General features: G+C 40.4%; 1 protein-coding gene and 1 long non-coding RNA gene across 2 annotated transcripts; one reads left to right on the forward strand and one right to left on the reverse strand.

The window, feature by feature from the left end:
• The first annotated feature begins 981 nt into the window (after positions 1 to 981).
• Positions 982 to 9630, forward strand: LOC120023419 (cyclin-dependent kinase 2-associated protein 1-like). The gene is made up of 4 exons (XM_038967472.1): positions 982 to 1147; positions 1834 to 1931; positions 3048 to 3174; positions 8733 to 9630. Exons 1-4 carry the CDS (start codon positions 1081 to 1083, stop codon positions 8798 to 8800), a joined length of 360 nt encoding a protein of 119 aa, XP_038823400.1. The 5' UTR covers positions 982 to 1080; the 3' UTR covers positions 8801 to 9630.
• A 272-nt stretch (positions 9631 to 9902) lies between these two features.
• On the reverse strand, positions 9903 to 17040 carry LOC120023513. The gene is made up of 3 exons (XR_005472701.1): positions 16963 to 17040; positions 16070 to 16695; positions 9903 to 10243 (listed from the first exon to the last, which is right to left on the reverse strand). It is a non-coding gene; the product is annotated as an uncharacterized LOC120023513 (long non-coding RNA).
• Positions 17041 to 21948: the final 4908 nt, after the last annotated feature.

Raw genomic sequence — 21948 nt, forward strand, 5'->3', positions numbered from 1 at the left:
AAAAATCTAGCTACTGCGTCCCTGATTGGTTAAACACTACTCTAGTAGCGTGTGATTGGCATGGCGCGAAACACGTCAGAAGCCAAAATGTATAAATGTGTCTGTCCTTGACTTGATTAAAAAAAAGCACAAATTTGTGCATTGCAAATCTATTCAAAATCTCAGTAAGCAAGTAGGCTACATCATGTTTCGGTTTTCCCAATATGTGTCAATTGATATATATTTTCATCTGATAACGATAAATGTTACCTATGTTACCAATGTTACCTATTACCTATCTATTTTAGGACCTGCTTTCCCAGCTAATCCCCCCCCCCACACAGCCTCAAGCAAAGTAGTTCAATGCTTATTATTCACATTTTATAAACTGGGTAGTTCGAGCCCTGAATTCTGATTGGATGAAAGCCGTGGTTTAAGATATATACCACGGGTATGACAAAATATATATTTTTAATGTTCTAAATATGTTTGTAGCCAGTTTATAATAGCAATAAGGCCAATATACCACACCTCGTAACTAATTGCTTAATACGTATGTCATGATTATGTAGCGTAAATGACGTAGAGTAGGCCTACGCCTAGGATATATTTTTTCATTATTAAACATTATACTGTAACAACAATATGCGTTGGATAATACTTATTTAATTGTAATAATATCCTTATTACATTGCATAGCAATATTTTTTGAGTTACGTTATCGGTATTACTAGCACAGGCTACAGGAGCTGTATGGTCAGTCATCAAATTTTTTTATTCAGTCATCCGAGTTTGACATGAACTTTTTTATATTTTGCCTTAAAACTATAACCCAATACACTATAACAAAAAGCTTAAAGAAAAATAATTGAATAAATCGTGTATTTTTTTAAATTAATTTTGTAATAGTTATCGTAAGAAAGTAGTTTTTGGGGTCAAATAAGAATGTATTTGCTATTGTGAGGATATATTGCATTGTGGGTGTCAATATAAAGTGACAGCCATATTTGCCGGTGCTGCTCTGCTGTAAACAAAAAGTGTCTGAGGGAGACAGAGACGCTTCATTGGATTTTAGGACGATTTTTATTTCTTTAATTTACAATGTCTTTAGGAATGTCTTACAAGCCCAACCTCCATCAGCATGTTCTCGGAACTTCCGTGAACCAAGGTGAGGAGGACATTTCAGTTAATGTTTAGTCTTCACTCTGTTTTGTCGGTTGTAAAATTCGATGTTGTAATGAATACCTGGGGGAAGCCCGTGACTGTAGTTTTTGTCCAGTTATATGTATAGGGTCAGATCCTGAGAGCTGATTCATATCCGCCATTATCACTAATCATAAAACCCTTTCCCTCTCGTGCATCCGTAAAGTTTATAATTCGGTTGTTCACTCGTCTACCAAAACAGAACATGCGTACTCTATTGTCGGAATTTCTGTCAGGTTGGATGCTGTAACAGTGTATATTAAATGTATCACTTTGGCTTCTTAATTCTACCCGTACGGCTTCCTCCATGATTGTTTCACCAAGGCTAATGATTGATCTGGATGTGGACTGTTTTTTGACCCTTTGGTGACACCCAGTGTTCTCTGAGCCTCATTGCATCTCCATCTCAGACCCCCCCATACAGCCTCCATTAGTCTCCATGTATGTCAAGTTAAAATGGACAAAAGTAATGCAACACACTCATTGAAACAATGCCGTAAATAATAAATAACAAAAATGTCTAACGTTTCAGCTACTTATTCCTGGTCAACTTTAAATGATTCATTCCAAATCAATTTAATAATGCATGCATGTATTGCATGTGGCATATAGTATACTGTATATCTTTTAATTTTTTCACTCCTTCAACAGTTGCTGTTGTTCACTCTACTTCAACAAGCATATCAACACTACAATCTTACAGGCCAGTAGTGAATGACTATGGACCACCATCTTTCAGCTTTTCACAGGTAAAGACTGAAATTGTAAAATATGTTTTGGATGATGGCAATGCATTATCTAATGTGATAGATTATACCACACATTTTAAATGTTGCCAAATGTTTTTTTGCAGCACAAAGCATGAATTTCCATAGAATATTTCTGGTATCATTTACAGTCAGTGGCCAGTTATTATATACACCCATCTAGTACTGGGTTGGACCTCCCTTTGGCTCCAGAACAGCCTGAATTCTTCTGGGCATGGAATTGTTGCTCAATTGGTATCAAGGGACCTAACGTGTGCCAGAAAAACATTCCCCACACCATTACGCCACCAGCCTGTACCGTTGACACCAGGCAGGATGGGGACATGGACTCATGCTGCTTATGCCAAATCCTGACTCTGCCATCAGCATGACTCAACAGGAACCTGGGATTCATCGGGCCAGGCGACGTTTGTCTACTCCTCAATATTGTCCAGTGTTGGTGATTGTGTGCCCACTGGAGCAGCTTCTCTTCTTTCTTTTTTTTTTTTGCTGATGGTGTGGAACCCGGTTTGGTCGTCTGCTGCAATAGCCCATCCGTGACCAGGACCGACGAGTTGTGCGTTCCGAGATGCCGTTCTGCACACCACTGTTGAACTGCACCGGTATTTGCCTGTTTGTGGCCCGCCTGTTAGCTTGCACGATTCTTGCCATTCTCCTTCGACCTCTCATCAACGAGCTGTTTTTGCCCACAGGGCTGCCACTGACTGTATGTTGTTTTGGTTTGTTGCACCATTCTCGGTAAACCCTAGACACTGTCGTGCCTGAATAGCCCAGGAGGCCGGCCGTTTCTGAGATAATGGAACTGGCGTGCCTGGCATGATAAATAAAGGCAATTTTTTTTTTTGAAATACTACACTCTGTCTCTGAGGTCACTCGTTTTGCCCATTCTAACGTTCAATCGAACAGTAACTGGATGCCTGTCTGCCTGCTTTATATAGCAAGCCACGTCCATGTGACTAACTGTCTGTAGGAGCGAACCATTTTCATGAACGGGGTTGTGCACCTAATAAACTGGCCACTGAGTGTATGTTGGTGACTAATGTAATTGACATAAGTCACACTGTTTCATTTTCAAACCATTCTTTCATTGTATCACAGAGTTCAAGTGGAAGTCAAGTGCCTCAGAGTAAATATGCAGAACTGCTATCCATTATTGAAGAGCTTGGGAAGGAGATAAGACCAACTTATGCTGGGAGCAAAAGTGCCATGGAGAGACTAAAGCGAGGTATGTGCTTGCCTATTCATGCACTGTAATGCTAGCGCCTTAGTCCGTTCACAAAATTATCTGCCCGTGCGGTGGAAATGCCCAGACACTCTGACAAAATGTTAATCTTCGCTTGCAATATGGTTCAATACCCTCGCTTGCAATACTTTTTTTTACATTTTGAAAATTCAACTTAATTATCATCCAAAAATAACTGAAAGTTGGAATCTGTAGCGTTGAAACTGCCACATCCGTTTGCGATATTACAACAACAAAGATGTTACTTAAAACAACAAATATAGTTTTTCTTCCCTCTGACATCATTGCACACCATTGCACGCATGGTAGAACAGTACAGTATGTATGTACTACAATTTTTATTTTTTTTTATTTTTTTTACCACAATGCAGAATGCACCTCTGCCCCGTTTTCAAAAATAATAACAAATGCGACTGGTGCGACCAATGGCGATGTTTCAACAAATGCAGATCTCCGCTTTAAACGCCAAAGAGCTTATGATTTGCACAACTATTTAAGTCAATAAGTCATCGTTTTAGTCAAAAGTATGATATATTTGGGCTTGAAGTAGGACTGGGACGATACCAGTATTGCGATACTCTTTAGTGTCGTGGCAAGGAAACAAAGCACGAAGCGGATTAAACTTCTTTAGGAAAACGGCAAATGCTGGAAACGAACATCATTATGTTGTCATCCAGTCACATTTATTTATTTTCAAATATATTACATGCAGCAGGTTTTTAAAGGATCAAATGGTTTGGTCTGCTTCATGTTGTAATTTTTGCCATAGAAAAAATATTGCAATACTGGTATCATCACCACTCTAGTTTGAAGTGACAAATCCGAACTGCCCACTTCGTGCAAATCTGTGTGAATGCGGTGTCTTTTCCCATGATATGTAATACAAATTATTTCCAACCTACATCTAGTTTCAGGGCTGGGTTTTATTTGAATGTTACCACCCACCAGTATGGCGTTGTTTATTAATCAGAAACCACTGCAAAGTTAATCCTCTTTGCGACTGAGCCAAACCGTGTCCACTGAGCCATCGAGCAAATTAAAATAGGGGGAGCAAACTTATGTTTTTGCACCTCCACTTTTTGGGGGGGAATAATTATAATAATGCATTGGATAATGTGTCAATTTTCACTTAATTTTGAGCTAGTCTGTATAATTGTATTTTATTTTATGTGTGTGTATATATATATATATATATAAATAAAAAGAATTATGGTTACCCAAATATCACAAAAGGATCCGACTAATGAAAGTGTGAGGCGTAAATTACAATAAAACGTATTTCCCTTCGAGACTTAATTCCCTTATTTAATATCTCCTCAGACTAATATTATTCTGTTTGTCCTGTTGGTACCTTTGCCACTGTTCCACCCCTTGTGTATTGCGCTGTCATGGTGTATTTAATATATATATATATATATATTAGTGACTTTGGAAAGTATTCAGTCCCCTTTTTCCACATTTTGTTACGTTACAGCCTTATTCAAAAATGTATTAAATAGTTTTTTCCCCTCATCAATCTACAGACAATACCCCATAATGTCAAAGCAAAAACAGGTTTTATATTTTTGGGGCAAATCTATAAAAAACTGATATTATATTTACATAAGTATTCAGACCCTTTACTCAGTACTTTGTTGAATCACCTTTGGCAGTGATTACAGCATAGAGTCTTCTTAGGTATGACACTACAAGCTTGGGGAGTTTCTCCCATTCTTCTCTGCAGATCCTGTCAAGCTCTGTCAGGTTGGATGGGGAGTGTTGCTGTAGAGCTGTTTTCAGGTCTCTCCAGAGATGTTCAATCAGGTTCAAGTCTGGGCTCTGGCAGGGCCACTCAAGGACATTCAGAGACGTGTCCCGAAGCCACTCCTCGTTGTCTTGGCTGTGTGCTTAGGGTCGTTATCCTGTTGGAAGGTGAACCTTCACCTCAGTCTGAGGTCCTGAGCGCTCTGGAGCAGGTTTTCATCAAGGATCTCGCTGTACTTTGCTCCGTTCATCTTTGCCTCGATCCTGACTAGTCTCCCAGTCCCTGCCTCTAAAAAAACATCCCCACATCATGATGCTGCCACCACCACGCTTCACCGTAGGGATGGTGCCAGGTTTCTTCCAGATGTGACGCTTGGCATTCAGGCCAAAGAGTTCAATCTTGGTTTCATCAGACCAGGGAATCTTGTTTATCATGGTCTGAGAGTCTTTAGGTGCCTTTTGGCAAACTCCAAGCGCGCTGTCATGTGCCTTTTACTGAGGAGTGGCTTCCGACTGGCCACTACCATATAGGCCTGATTGCTGGAGTGCTGCAGATATGGTTGTTCTACTGGAAGGTTCTCCCATCTCCACAGAGGAACTCTGGAGCTCTGTCAGAGTGACCATCGGGTTCTTGGTCACCTCCCTGACCAAGGCTCTTCTCCCCCTTTTGCTCAGTTTGGCTGGGCGGCCAGCTGTAGGAAGATTCTTGGTAGTTCCAAACTTCTTCCATTTAAGAATGGAGGCCACTGTTCTTGGGGACCTTCAATGCTGCAGACATTTTTTGGTACCCTTCCCCAGATCTGTGCCTCGACACAATCCGGTCTCAGAGCTCTACGAACAATTCCTTCAACCTCAGGGATTGGTTTTTGCTCTGACATGCACTGTCAACTGTGGGACCTTATATAGACTGGTGTGTGCCATTCCAAATCATGTCCAATCAATTCAATTTACCACAGGTGGACTCCAATCAAGTTGTATAAACATCTCAAGGATGTTCAATGGAAACAGGATGCACCTGAGCTCAATTTCAAGTCTCATAGCAAAGGGTTTGAATACTTATGTAAATAAGGAATTTCTGTTTATTTTGATTAAATTTGCTACAATTTCAAAGTACCAGTCAAAAGTTTGGACACACTTACTCATTCCAGGGTTTTTCTTTATTTTTACTATTTTCTACATTGTAGAATAATAGTGAAGACATCAAAACTATGAAATTACACATATTGAATCATGTAGTAACCAAAAAAAGTGTTGAATAAATCAAAATATATTTGAGATTCTTTAAAGTAGCCACCCTTTGTCTTGATGACAGTTTTGCACACTCTTGGCATTCTCTCAACTAACTTCATGAGGTAGACACCTGGAATGCAATTCAATTAACCGGTGTGCCTTGTTAAAAGTTCATTTGTGGAATTTCTTTACTTAATGCTTTTGAGCCAATCCGTTGTGTTGTGACAATGTAGGGGTGGTATACAGAAGATAGCCCTATTTGGTAAAAGACCAAGTCCATATTATGTCAAGAACAGCTCAAATAAGCAAAGAGAAACAACAGTCCATCGTTACTTTAAGATATGAAGGTCAGTCAATCCGGAAAATTTCAAGAACTTTTAAAGTTTCTTCAAGTGCGGTCGCAAAAACCATCAAGTCCTATGATGAAACTGGCTCTCATGAGGAACGCCACAGGAAAGGAAGATCCAGAGTTACCTCTGCTGCAGAGGATAAGTTCATTAGAGTTTCCAGCCTCAGAAATTGCAGCCCAAATAAATGCTTCAGAGTTCAAGTAACAGACACATCTCAACATCAACTGTTCAGAGAAGACTGCGTGAATCAGGCCTTCATGGTCAAATAGCTGCAAAGAAACCACTACTTAAAGACACTAATAAGAAGAAGAGACTTGCTTGGGCCAAGAAACACGAGCAATGGACATTAGGCCGGTGGAAATCTGTCCTTTGGTCTGATGAGTCCAAATGTGAGGTTTTTGGTCCCAACCGCCATGTCTTTGTGAGACGCAGAATAGGTGAACGGATGATCTCCACGCATGTGTGGTTTCCACCGTGAAGCATGGAGGAGGAGGTGTGATGCTGTGGGGGTGCTTTTCTGGTCAAATCAATGTTTATTTGTCACGTGCACAAAATACAACAGGTAGACCTTACAGTGAAATGCTTACTTACAGGCTCTAATCAATAGTGCAAAAAAGGTATTAGGTGAACAATAGGTGACACTGTCAGTGATTTATTTATAATTCAAGGCACACTTAAGCAGCATGGCTACCACAGCATTCTGCAGTGATACGCCATCCCATCTGGTTTGCGCTTAGTGGGACTATCATTTGTTTTTCAACAAGACAATGACCCAACACACCTTCAGGCCGTGTAAGGGCTATTTGACCAAGAAGTAAAGTGATGGAGTGCTGCTTCAGATGACCTGGCCTCCACAATCACCCGACCTCAATCCAATTGAGATGATTTGGAATGAGTTGGGACTGCAGAGTGAAGGAAAAGCAGTCAACAAGTGCTCAGCATATGTGGGAACTCCTTCAAGACTGTTGGAAAAGCATTCCAGGTGAAGCTGGTTGAGAGAATTTTTGGTTACATGATTCCATGTGTTATTTCATAGTTTTGAGGTCTTCACTATTATTCTACAATGTAGAAAAAAATAATGAAAAACCCTTGAATGAGTAGGTGTCCAAACCTTTGACTGGTACTGTATATGACCGTTTTATAAATGGTTAAATTGCGTGATATGAGAGCAATATGATTGCAAACTCACTCCACCGTCACGCCAAGATTAATGGTTTTGACCAATAAAGTTTTGCTTCACTACACGCTCCACTGCTTTGATTGGTGTAAAGTTAGCTAGAAACCACAAGTGTCTATCCAGATAATGAAAAGTCACCCGTGAAATAAAATTCTAGGAATTATAGTTACATGTAATTTGTGGCATTCATGAGCAAAGTCATTGTAGCCTGTCATTTCACTTCCCCTTTGAGAACCATGAGCATGTGCTGACTTGGCATTGCTGTACCGCGGCTGAAACCTGCCAGCAGCCTACCTACCAAAGTTTGGACCGTTACAATGTAGAAAAATGCATATGAGCTATCTTTCAATAGTTATCCATATTACCGGAGCTTCATCTTCTAATTATTTCTATGTCGGATTCGCAGCTGCAATTTATGGAAGATGCCAAAACTTTGGAGATCACAATAGAGGGTGAAGTCAAATATGCAAGTGGTTTCCATCTGTGGCAAAATTTTCCCCAAATCAATGCTTAAGACAAATCCAGGTCCTTAAAGGTAACCAGTAGAGGTACACTTAGTGTTAGCTCATTTACTACATATTCCCACTGAGATTTTTGGTGTAACACAACTTCAAGCCTTTTTTGGTCCCTCCTGAGTTTTCATTAGCTTATGAAGTGTTGCACAAAATGTGCAACACAAAACACCTGTGGGAATCGGTTTTAAAAAGGAGTACAATAAGTGTATTTTTGGTATTTTCTCTTTTCTCTGTGATGTGAAAGTTCCAAAGGTGTCCATAACCATATCGCAAGCAGGGGTTATTAACATTTCTAAACGTTAAAACAGAGCGTCAGGACTGTAATACATATTGGCCCAGCTGTGGTCCATATGTTTGACTGAGAACCCTAGGGAGGGCTGTATGCCCCCTTTGGTTCTCGAGAGCTAGTGCTTACCTTGTGGAACCTTACAATGCACCATTGGGTTCTGTAAAGTTATAATTTGATGTTTCATGGACTCCAGCAGTTAATTGTGTTTTTACCTTTTCTATTGTTTTTATTTGAAGGTATCATTCATGCCAGGGGGCTTGTACGTGAATGCTTGGCAGAAACAGAGAGAAATGCAAGATCCTAACAGGCAAAGTGCAATGTTATTGAATTTAATTGGACCAACTCTCCAGACTGAAGATCTACAAGACTCAAAAGACAAAGCTCTTAGTCAATACTTTTATTGGACCGATAAAAACTAAAAGTTTTTTTTTTACTGCGATGGCACGTTGGGCTTTGACCAAAAAAGTGACCCATGAGCTGTACTTGACATGAATTTCCTGGTTTTATTTGTGCTCCCCTTGGAAATGCCTAATTTCAATATTACTTGTATGAATAAAAAATTATGAAAACAAACAAAATGCATGTTATGTAGCAATGCCCCTATCATTTAATGAAACGTGCATGGATTTTATAGTGTAAGGCATTTTGACAATGGATGTGTTCTACCTATAGCTAATATACTTAGTAGCTACTAACTATATTACTATAGTAAATATAACATATACTATAATAGTTACAGTAACTTTTTACTATAGTAGCTATAGCATCTTTTAAACATATTTAAGCATGAGTAACAGCAAAAGGGATAGGTGCTTTTAGCATGTATTTACATACACCTGCGTTGCTTTTAATTGTATTTGGTTGCACAAAAACAGTCCGTGGGAAGCCAGAAGTTATCCATTTCATCTTACTGCCGGTGGGCAGGACTGTTGGTAATTATGGCGGGGGTATTTTGAGACAAACTATCTAATGGATGGTATTATTCAATACACTTTCTGGGGGACTTTTTTATTTATTTATTTTTAAACATGGGGTAAGCAGAGTTAAGTGGGTCTACAACAGACACACGTTTGGAAAGTCTGTTTAATAATACGATTTAGATATTTTGTTTAAACCCCCCCCCCCCCCCCCCCCCCCCAATGACCAAAAGTCCTGTCCACCGGCACAGTAAGTCTGGCTTCCCACAGACGATTGTTGTGCAACCCAATACAATAGCGTTGCTTTCAAGTGTATGTACAAAAGGAATAGTGCCAACCACACTGTTACACACCACATTATGGATAAACTATTGTACTAAAGTCATTGTTTGCATCTTTGTATTTATTGCTCAGTAAAATACAACTTATTTCCATTAAAATGCTAGAAAATACTGACATCATTCCTCTTAGACAGATTGATAAATATAATTGATTTCAATAGGTGCTCTTTATTTACAACACAGATCACAATGAGGTAGGACACATTTGTTGATCAGTCTGAATTTTATGTTCATGCATCCTTTTCATCCTTTCACAGGGTAAAAAAAAAAAGAAAGCCTTTTCATCCCTTGGTTTGGAATCTGCTAACAGTGCCTCTTTGAGCAGTCTTCTCCAACTTCTCTTTTGCCTTTTTCCTCGTCTTGTTTCCTTTGTATTGACTCATTCTTCAGAAAGTCACGCTCTTCTCCCTTGTAGGTGACCTCAAGATTCTCGCTCATTATCTCCCGAGCTCTTTTCCGGTTTGTGTCCACAGATCTGGTTTGATGACACTAAATTAGGAGAAAGGTATGAGAAATAAAAATGACAGATTATGGTACCTCCTAAATGGTACAATTTATGGGGGACATAAAATAACCCCATACATCAGATGCCCATGGCTCAGGAAGGATACTGCTAGGTTTCTCCTTGTTTTCCATATGTAAGATTGGTTGTGTTATGGTCATCATGAACTAATACTGTACTTGCTTGTATACTTTGGAAGTATTGGAATTAGGCCAAGACTGTAGGCCTATATCTAAAAGAAATATCAATGGCGAACTTGATCAAATGTCTTTAGAGGTGTCGGCAGATCTGACGGTTTCTGAAACACAAACAATTGCTAACTGTTGTCGACATGTAAACAGATCGTTTGAATTCAATAATGTTTTGCATTTACTTTCTCCCTAACCTAAAACTGCCTCCGAATTCTGAAATATTGTCTACTCAAAAAAATACAGTAGGCCTACTTAGTGGTAGCCTATACGCTTCAATGCAAAATACTACTGTATGTTATAAACTGCACTCCCTTTCAGATACATAGAGAAAAAATATATATAAAAATAATCTAATAGGCCCAATTAAATGAAGGATGCACATGGTAATTTGTTGGCTGTATGGCTACTTTGGGAATATTAACTCATGGCCAGAAAAGTTGCAATGGTTATATGTATTATGTTTACAAATGAAATGTCTAGGCTACTCGGGATTTGACATTACAGTATTCGTAGCCTACAAACGTAAAAAGTAAGTCTGTTCTACCGTTAAATTGTGCATCAGATTGGATCACAGAGCAAAATACTTTAAATACCCATATCTTTTTACTATTATACAATTGGGGGGGGGGGGGGGGTCTGGACTATATCTTGTGGAAGGATGAAAGTATGAATATATTCATCAACATTTATGGGAATATGTCAATCATTATTTGAATATGTTGGTAACCCTTTGTATAAAAGTGATAATGCCCTCGAAGCCGGTGTTTGGAGAATAATATTGGCACCAAACACCATCTTCTCGGCCATTATCACTTAATTATATGTGTGGGTTTAATCCTGAATGCTGATTGGTTAAAACAGCATTTCCGCCAGTGTCTATTCCATAAGTTATCACGGGCTAAATCTATGACGTTAAAATGCCTATTTTCCATCTGACTGCGCAATCCACTGTCTCATCAGCCCAGCCAGACAATTTATAAACTTGATGTCCACCATAAAAAGCATCTAGACGTCTCACATTTCTGCTGATTCATGATTTCAACGAGCTGAGAAACACTGCCTGTCTGTCTCTTCCTAACAGGTTCATTACTATGGGATAGCTGGAGATCGAATTTGAATATTGAAACAGTGTTGCAAATGTCAGAGACAGACATCAAAGTTTATACAAATCTCCGCTGTTGAAAATTAAATGTTAGTCTAAAATAAATGTGAGATTTGGTGTTTTATTGATTATGCTGAGCCGCAGGTCATCGGTCTATGGCCCATGAAGTGTCCGTCATTTTGTCAACAAGGTGCATCGTCCAAAAACATCCATATCTTTTCCATAAAATTTTGGAATTTTCAAACTAGTTTTCATTGGGACGGCAGATAAAGCGTTAAAAAGTAATCACTTTTCCATGTGAACACAGAATCCTATTCATTACTCCACCTGTTTAATTCTATCACTTGTTTCTACATTACATAATGTATCACATGACACTGTTTGTTTCTATTTGAAGGTTTATTTTCTATCAAAAGGATTGCCTTTTCTCATAACGTTTCATTTTCCTTCAAATTTTTTCACATTTAATGACTGCAGCTATTTGTATTCTAACACTTCTATTTTAAACTACATTTTAGTAATTTAAATAAACATTGATTATGTTGTCCATCGTGTGGTGGCAGAATTTGGGTGAGCTGTTCTGTAGCCTATTCTATGTTGGACTGTGATATGCCTTTCATAGACCCATGTTATGTCTGCACCCTAACACAAGGCCATTGTGTTCTGGAACTGTTGCTTGTATAAATAACTTGTGTAACAATAGGATGGTATTATTACCTCTCACTATATAAGGGACATGTAACCATTTACTCTTCGAGTTCTTCCCTGTGAAAGCAGAGATCTCCCCTGCAGCTGCTTGATTAAATATTTTTCTATTATACAATTAAATAATCTACCTGAATCTTTGGATAAAATTTTCCACAACATTAGTAACCAATCAAAATCAGCCAATTGGTCTCATTTTGCTGCGACCACATTTAATAACACTGCAGCAATTTAGAATTACTGGACTAGACAGTTATTCCTCGCGACAGTATCAAGCAGAGGTATAAGGATAACTCAGCCATAAGTAGCAGCACATAGTTCAAAACAGATGCATAAATATCTTGTCCATTGTCTCGATGGTTGCTCTGAGCAGTGTCATATCCTGCTCTGTCAGTGGGCACTCCACTGGTGGGACCACAATTCCCTGGGCATGCTCCTCCGGGAGGCAGGCATTGTCCCCGTCCAAGTTGTTTAAATCCTAAACATGGAAAATCATGCTAATTTACAAACAACCACTTTTTATTTTTTTTAGATAAGACTTAATTACATTTTCATATTAGCTCCTTTAAATCTATACCTCTACATTGCCACGGAAAGTGACAGGATTCTGTGCTTGTCCCATATCCCACAGTTGGTTGGGGGTCAGATTTTGCTCAGTGTGCAGAGAATGTTTATCCCATCCATTGGTAAAGGTGTCTAGCTCTGCTTGGCGGCGCGGGAGGAATACATAGTGCGCACAGAATAGGTGAAGGCTATTTGACGGGTCAAGGGAGCCCTCATCTTCCAAACTGTGTAGGACATTGTAAAATATGTTTGACATGGCCATCCCTACCCTTTATAGATTTGGCTTTGGCCCCAAATTCATTGCGTGGATAAAGATTCTTTATTTTTCCCCCATGGCTTCGGTACGGACTAACAACTTGTCCTCTGACTATTTTCCCTTGCACCGCGGATCCAGACAGGGCTGTCCACTCTCCCCCTTGTTGTTTGCTTTGGCAATCGAACCTCTCGCCATTGCACTACGCTCTAATGATGCCATTCAAGGAATAATCCGGACGGGCTCAGAGCAGAAAGTCTCGCTATATGCGGATGACCTCCTTTTGTTTATCTCTAACCCTGATACCTCATTGCCACGCGCCTTATCTGTTCTTAAAAGGTTTGGATCAATCTCAGGGTACAAGCTGAATCTAGGCAAGAGTGAGCTTTTTCCTGTAAATAAGGCTGCTTTAAAGTGCTCTTTTACAAGTTCTCAGTTTAGGATTGTCCGGGATCAATTCACCTACTTGGGAGTTAGTGACAAGGAAATATTCAAATCTGTTTCAGGAAAACTTGGTTGCTCTAGCAGACAGTTTGAAACAATCTTTTACTTTTTGGAATGCGCTACCTCTTTCTCTTATCGGAAGGATTAATGTCATTAAAATGAGTGTGTTGCCCAAATTTCTATATTTATTTCAATGTTTACCCATTTTTATTCCAAAATCTTTTTTTATTTCACTGGATCAAACATTCATGCATTTTATTTGGGATGGCAAGGTACCACGGATTGGTAGAAAACATTTACAGAAGCCTAAGTCATTGGGCGGTTTAGCTCTACCAAATTTTCAGACATACTATTGGGCTGCAAATTTCAGAGCCCTTCTGTACTGGCTGCAGACTGATCCTACTGGCCCTAGACCAATCTGGGTCCAGATGGAGTCTGAATCGTGTAAACCTGCTGCACTTTCTTCTGTGTTGTGCTCGTCTCTCCCAGTGTCCCTAGGCAAAAGGTGTGTCAACCCAATTGTAAAGCAGTCTCTTAAAATTTGGAATCAGTTCCGTTTAGCCTTTGGCCTCCGAGGCTTTTCTCTATCAGGCCCAATCAATCAGAACATTTTATTTCCTCCATCTTTGAATGATGGGGCTTTTGGCATCTGGCACTCACTAGGCCTCTCCTCACTAGCCCAATTATTCTTTGATGATACATTTGCCTCTTTTGCTCAGCTACAGGAAAGGTTCAACCTCCCCCAATCCCACTTTTTCCGCTATCTCCAGACTAGGAACTTTGTCAGAGCTATCACACCTGAATTCCCCCATAGGCCTGTGAATACAGCTATAGAGAGCATCCTGGAGCTGAACAAGCTTCCTAGGGGCGCAATTTCAGATGTATATGCAATCATTCATGACTTACAGAACCCTTCTTTGGTGCCTTTAAAGACTCGATGGGAAAAGGATTTGGGGGAGGAACTTGGGGAAGACACCTGGGAATCTGTGCTGCGCAGGGTGCATTCGTCCTCTTTTAGCACTAGACACAGCCTCATTCAATTCAAGGTGGTTCACCGTATCCACTGGTCTGGGGCCAGACTTGGAAGAATATTCTCTGATTTTGATCCTACCTGTGTCAGATGTAAAATTGAACCAGCCACACTTGCATATGTTCTGGGGCTGTCATAAACTGTCAGGTTTCTGGGAATTAATATTTAAATGTTTCTCTGATATATATAACACTGTTATAGATCCCTCTCCCCTTACAGCCCTTTTTGGAGTACTGCCCATAGGCACCCCCCTGTCAAGAATCCAGTCGGACACTGTTGCTTATACAACTCTTTTAGCTAGACGGCTAATACTACAGAACTGGAAGATGGCAGCTCCCCCATCTTATAAATATTGGGTGAGAGATGTGTTGTGCTCTCTGAAACTAGAAAAAATTAAATTAAATTCACGTGGGAACCCCAAACTGTTTAATGAGGCTTGGGCTCCATTCCGGTCTTACTTTAAACAGTCCATCCTCTGATGGCATTCCTATTAAAACCAAAATAAGTCTGTATTTGACCCCCCTGTGACTTAGAGGTTGGATGAGCATTTCTCTGTGTTTTTTTCTGGGGTGGGGGGCATTAAGGTTGATGTGCTTATTGATTGTGACCTGCGGATGCCTTGTTCATCTTGCCCGGGCAGAGACTAGGGTGTGAGCTTGTTTTTCCCAGTTATTTTTATTTTTTAATTCTGTTCACGCCTACATAAAATTATTATTATTCATTTTTTATTTTAAAGCATTGTAAACTTTTTATTTTTGGTCCAGTGGATGGTTGGTCTGTGGCCTTGACTGTCTGTGAGTGGTTGCATTTCTCCACCCCATCCCTTGACTGTTTACAGGAACAATGGTGAGGTGTTTGCTCTGTCCCTATACTATAGATTGCCCTTTAACCTTTTGTAGCCTTCTGCCTGGTGTGTTTAACTTGTCTAAAGTATGGTATCTTTAAAGTTATTTTTTTTATATGTATTATTTGTATTTTTTCTAGTTGAGTATATTATTTATATTGCTTTGTCTTGTCTGTGTGTGTGTAAAACTTAATAAACAGAGTTTTCAAAGACATGGCCATCCACACATCCCGCCATAACTGTTCAAAGTGGGAGTCGTAGTGGGAGGACCACAACATACTGTATCATCGTGTGACTTCAAGTTTACTTCGATATGATGGTTATATCAATATTTGTGCATAAAAGGCATTTCCACCGCCATTTCTCGCACAATACATTTTACCAGCAAGAGGGTCGCACCATGTCCAACTAACAGTTATGCATGAAACAGCACAGCTTGTCTTCTCTACTCAGTGTAGGGATTAGAATTTAGGCAGGTGGCCTACACCTAACTATACTCTAGAAAGTATAGTACCGGTGAGTATGCCACCAAATATTACAAAGCCATATCTGTTGAAAGACCGTTTTGTATACTTGCCAAATCAGCAATCTTGCAGTAAAATACAACAGATGCAGCATTGTATGGGCTATGAGTTATATGACTAAATGTGTACCACTGAGCTGAAGGGGTCTTAGCTTACCTGATCAACTTGTGGTTGGTGTCCACATGTATGAGTGAAAGACAAACAGAGTATGTTCTTCTGACAACACATCCAAGTTGTGCCATTCTTTCCTGTATTCCTGCATCATCTACACGATGCACTGAGTCCCACACTCGGGTCCACTGGACTCGATGACCCAGTGCTTTCAGACGTTAACTCACCATCCTAATTGTGGTGAACTTGTCTTGATTGTGTCCACCAGATTGTCCAGCTCCTCGTCTATCATTTGGCTGTATGTTCCCCTCACCATGATACCGTATTCCTGCATTCTACGTTAGTCAGTTTTTGATGAGATGCCAAGCAGTTGCAAGGTACAGGCAGATCCATTTCAATCACCTGTCGAAGGTGCTGTTCTGACACAATCAGTTTAGGACCTCCCATTTCACCATCCAACTCAACAATTGATGGGGCACATCTTTCTTCCATTTCAGCATTGACTAGACTATACAGGTTGGAAAGACCCTGCACTACCTTTTGAGGCAAGTCTACTTGATTTGCTAGTGATCTGATAATTATAATCTCAATGGTGCTGGCAAACTAATCAAAAACCAGAGGAAGGTGTTGCATTGCCTGCTGCAATCTGTTGAGGAGCTTCTCCATAACGCCTGTGAGGACATAAGACACATGCATGTTTCTCTCTCTAAGACACACCTTTCACTACGGCTGGCAGTGGCTAGCTGTAACGTTACAGACATGCAGTCTTGCGATTCATTCCACTTGGCTACCTGGTCCGACACCAAAGCCAGCCAACTAAGCTAACGTACTTCAAAAATTGTCAGTCACGGGTCAATAATGTACGGATATTAGATGCCTATCTATCTAATACATTTAATGACAAACCATGTAACTACTTAGGTAAACATATTAATTACCTGTTGCCCAAAGTTCGGCGCAAGTGTTGATAACTGATTCGTCATGTTTAGTACATGGGGGAAAGATTTGGCGGGTGGTAGTGGAGTCAGGCCGTCTGGTTAAGTAGCCAATAGACAGAAAATCCTGTATATCATGTTCATTGATGGGTTAGGATGAACCGTCACTCCAGAACTAGTGGACCAATGGTGACTCATTGTCTACGCCTCCCTCTAAACCCCGCCCTTCACGGAAAAATAATGACACAACTCGGTATTGAAAACACTGGGAGAGAAAGCAAAAAAACAGACATCGAAAGCAAAGATATGAGTAACGTAACCAAAATGTAGTAAATGCAGGCAAGAGCGTAGGCAAAATTGATTCAATATGATTGGTTGTTGGGAAAGTTAAACTGAAAACGATTTTGCATTCATTTTCAAATATTTGTTTTAATCATTTGTCATAAAGCTTAGCTCTCGCTTTAAAATTATTTGCCTGCAAGTTTGGAGGTTTTGCTTTTGATGTCATTATTATTTTTGTTTACAAATCTATACATTTTGCTTTTAATTGTTCGGTTTTTGATTTCAACATCCATTATTTCACCCTTCCTCGAAAATATACTGTTTGCATTTTCAACTTTATTTTTCATGTTTACGATTTATTTTATTTTAAATTCAATACATATGGCGTGAAATTGGCTCCATACTGTTGCGCACTATCGCCACCACCTGGAGTCAGACGGACCAACACATCAGTCAAAGATTTGTATAACTAACCCAAGATAGACCAGAGCCTGTCGTTTCCAACGGGAGCAAATGTATCATAGTGGGCCGAACAAGCAAGGAGGTTGGCAGAACCAAACACGAGCTAGTGAGAGCCTATTGGCTCGTGCTGACATTTATTTGCATATTTCCCTTAGGGGAACGGCTACTCTGTGCGCAATAACTTCTAAACAATTTTTGAAACTTTGGCAAAGGGTAAAGTCTACAAAACGCAGTCCACTCGGTTTGTTACAGATTCTAGTTTTGGAAACAGAAAGAAAACTATTCCATCGATGAGAAAAGGTGCAGAATGTTGGCCAAAATCCATCTCGGCCCATTTTTTTCCACTAGCGGCCACTGGGCTTCCTCTCATCACCATATTTGGTAGTGGGTGGAAACGCCACCCGGATGCTTCACATTTACACATCTGGTGAAATATCTGGCTCATTGTTCTATCTGTGCCTCAGTGAACGCTATCATGGCTTACATGATTTCCTTTTGCCCCTTAAAAATATTTTATAGAGCATAATCAAATGGTAAACAGGATCTGTTTGGGAAAACAGTAAGACAGCACCCTCCATATGCTAGAATTTGTTGACCTATTCACAATCAAACTTTGGTCTGTGAGGGAAGTAGATCTATCTAGTGTTTTTGTGAATGTGTGATGAACGTATAGATAGTAGTAATAGGCATTATCGCTCACATAATGGACAACAGAGCAGCCTGGGCTTGATGAAGACTACAATGCACATTCCAGATGTTGACGAAGCATATATTTTAGATTCTTCAAAGTAGCCACCCTTTACCTTGTTGAACAGCTTTGCACACGCTTGGCATTCTCTCAACCAGCTTCACCTGGAATGCTTTTCCACACATGCGGCGATCATCCGTTCACCTACTCTGCGTCTCACAAAGACACGGCGGTTGGAACCAAAAATCTAAAATTTGGACTCATCAGACCAAAGGGGCAGATTTCCACCGGTCTAATGTCCATTGCTCGTGTTTCTTGGCCCAAGTAAGTCTCTTCTTATTATTGCTGTCCTTTAGTAGTGGTTTCTTTGCAGCAATTCGACCACGAAGTCCTGAGTCACGCAGTCTCCTCTGAACAGTGGATGTTGAGATGTGTCTGTTACTTGAACTCTGTGAAGCAATTACTTGAGCTGCAATTTGTGAGGCTGGTAACTCTAATGAACATATCTTCTGCAGCAGAGGTAACTCTGGGTCTTCTTTTCCTGTGGCAGTCCTTGTGAGAGCCAGTTTTAACATAGAGCTTGATGATTTTTGAAACTGCACTTGAAGAAACAAAGTTCTTGATATTGTCCGGATTGACTGAGATTCATGTCTTAAAGTAATGATGGACTGTCATTTCTCTTTGCTTATTTGAGCTGTTCTTGCCATAATATGGACTTGGTCTTTTACAAAATACGGCTATCTTCTGTATACCATCCCTACCTTGTCACAACACAACTGATTGGCTCAAACGCATTAAGAATGAAAGAAATTCCACAAATTAACTTTTAATAAGGCACACCGGTTAATTGAAATGCACCTCATGAAGCTGGTTGAGAGAATGCCAACATCTGCAAAGCTGTCATCAAGGCAAAGGGTGGCTACTTTGAAGAATCTCAAATATAAAATATATTTTGATTTGTTTAACACTTTTTTGGTTACTACATGATTCCATATGTGTTATTTCATAATTTTGATGTCTCCACTATTATTCTACAATGTAGAAAATAGTTCAAATTAAGAAAAACCCTGGAATGAGTATGTGTGTCCAAACTTTTGACTGGTACTGTATATAAAGGTCTGTCTACAAACAATGCAACAACATCTGGCCGCAAGGCCCTACGTTGCTTTAAAGCAGTGATCACCAGCCAACATAGTAAATGTAAATCTGTCTCCACCATTTTGCATGATATGTTACGTTTTATATGACATGTATTAATTTGTGGACGTCCATCATATATTTCAAATGAAACGTTACGAATTACAATTAGTACAAATTTGCTATACAAATGAAGTGATATGTTACGAATTTCAATTACTTGTTGTTAATTGGCTAACGGTTACATTAGCTAGGCTATTATAAGGGTTAGGGGAAGGGCTGACTAACATGCTAAATAGTTGCAAAGTAGCTAAAATGCTAAAGTTGTCCATGATGAGATTAGAACACGAAACATTTGCCGCGTTCGCCTTATATTCTAATAATAACAAAGCAAGTTTATTGGAACACTTTGCTATACTCATTCATTGCAGCAGTAATGCTGGTTGTAAACGTGTGCAGTTTATGGCTTATAAAACGTATAGAACAAAGTGTTGACAGTGGTGCTGACTAACAATTTAAACATGAATGTACACATAAAAACAGCACCTATTTGATGTATTCGTTGAGTCTCTCTCAAGTCATGGTTTGAAAAGTTTTGAAATCCCACAGTATCAACTTTGCTGTGCTTTCGAGGCTTTTAACAGTCTGTGGCTCAAGGAAACTGCCGACACCGCGATCTGAGCTATCTGATTGCCCATCGTTAACCTGTAGGTGCACCTGATTTGCTCTCTGGGCCTGCCGGGTAGGCTGAGTACAAGCTTCAGATACATTAAAGACTGTTTCAAGGACAGCTTTTTTCCATCTACGTAACATTGCAAAAATCAGAAATTTTCTGTCCAAAAATGATGCAGAAAAATTAATCCATGCATTTGTTACTTCTAGGTTAGACTACTGCAATGCTCTACTTTCCGGCTACCCGGATAAAGCACTAAATAAACTTCAGTTAGTGCTAAATACGGCTGCTAGAATCCTGACTAGAACCAAGAAATTTGATCATATTACTCCAGTGCTAGCTTCCCTACACTGGCTTCCTGTTAAGGCAAGGGCTGATTTCAAGGTTTTACTGTTAACCTATAAAGCGTTACATGGGCTTGCTCCTACCTATCTTTCCGAGTTGGTCCTGCCGTACATACCAATACGTACGCTACGGTCACAAGACGCAGGCCTCCTAATTGTCCCTAGAATTTCTAAGCAAACAGCGGGAGGCAGGGCTTTCTCCTATAGATCTCCATTTTTATGGAACAGTCTGCCTACCCATGTGAGAGACGCAGACTCGGTCTCAACCTTTAAGTCTTTACTGAAGACTTATCTCTTCAGTAGGTCATATGATTGAGTGTAGTCTGGCCCAGGAGTGTGAAGGTGAACGGAAAGGCTCTGGAGCAACGAACCGCCCTTGCTGTCTCTGCCAGGCCGGTTCCCCTCTCTCCACTGGGATTCTCTGCCTCTAACCCTGTTACAGGGGCTGAGTCACTGGCTTGCTGGTGCTCTTTCATGCCGTCCCTAGGAGGGGTGCGTCACTTGAGTGGGTTGAGTTACTGACGTGATCTTCCTGTCTGGGTTGGCGCCCCCCCTTGGTTTGTGCTGTGGTGGAGACCTTTGTGGGCTATACTCGGCCTTGTCTCAGGATTGTAAGTTGGTGGTTGAGGATATCCCTCTAGTGGTGCGGGGGCTGTGCTTTGGCAAAGTGGGTGGGGTTATATCCTTCCTGTTTGGCCCTGTCCGGGGGTTTCTTCGGATGGGGCCACAGTGTCTCCTGACCGCTCCTGTCTCAGCCTCCAGTATTTATGCTGCAGTAGTTTATGTGTCGGGGGGCTAGGGTCAGTTGGTTATACCTGGAGTACTTCTCCTGTCTTATCCAGTGTCCTGTGTGAATTTAAGTATGCTCTCTCTAATTCTCTCGTTCTCTCTTTCTCTCTGAGAACCTGAGCCCTAGGACCATACGTCAGGACTACCGGGCATGCTGACACCTTGCTGTCCCCAGTCCGCCTGGCCTTGCTGCTATTCCAGTTTCAACTGTTCTGCCTGCGGTTACGAAACCCCTACCTGTCCCAGACCTGCTGTTTTCAACTCTTAATGATCGGCTATGAAAAGCCAACTGAGATTTATTCCTGATTATTATTTGACCATGCTTGTCATTTATGAACATTTTGAAAATCTTGGCTCTCTCTAATTTTCTCCTTCTCTCTTTCTTTCTCTCGGAGGACCTGGGCCCTAGGACCATGCGTCGGGACTGCCGCCCGTGGTGACTCCTTGCTGTCCCCAGTCCGCCTGGCCTTGCTGCTATTCCAGTTTCAGCTGTTCTGCCTGCGGTTATGGAACCGCCACCTGTCCCAGACCTGTTGTTTTTCAACTCTTAATGATCAGCTATGAAAAGCCAACTGAAAATTATTCATGATTATTATTTGACCATGCTTGTCACT

Source organism: Salvelinus namaycush, chromosome 1 (assembly GCF_016432855.1).
Source record: "Salvelinus namaycush isolate Seneca chromosome 1, SaNama_1.0, whole genome shotgun sequence".
Classification (NCBI taxonomy): Eukaryota; Metazoa; Chordata; class Actinopteri; order Salmoniformes; family Salmonidae; genus Salvelinus; species Salvelinus namaycush.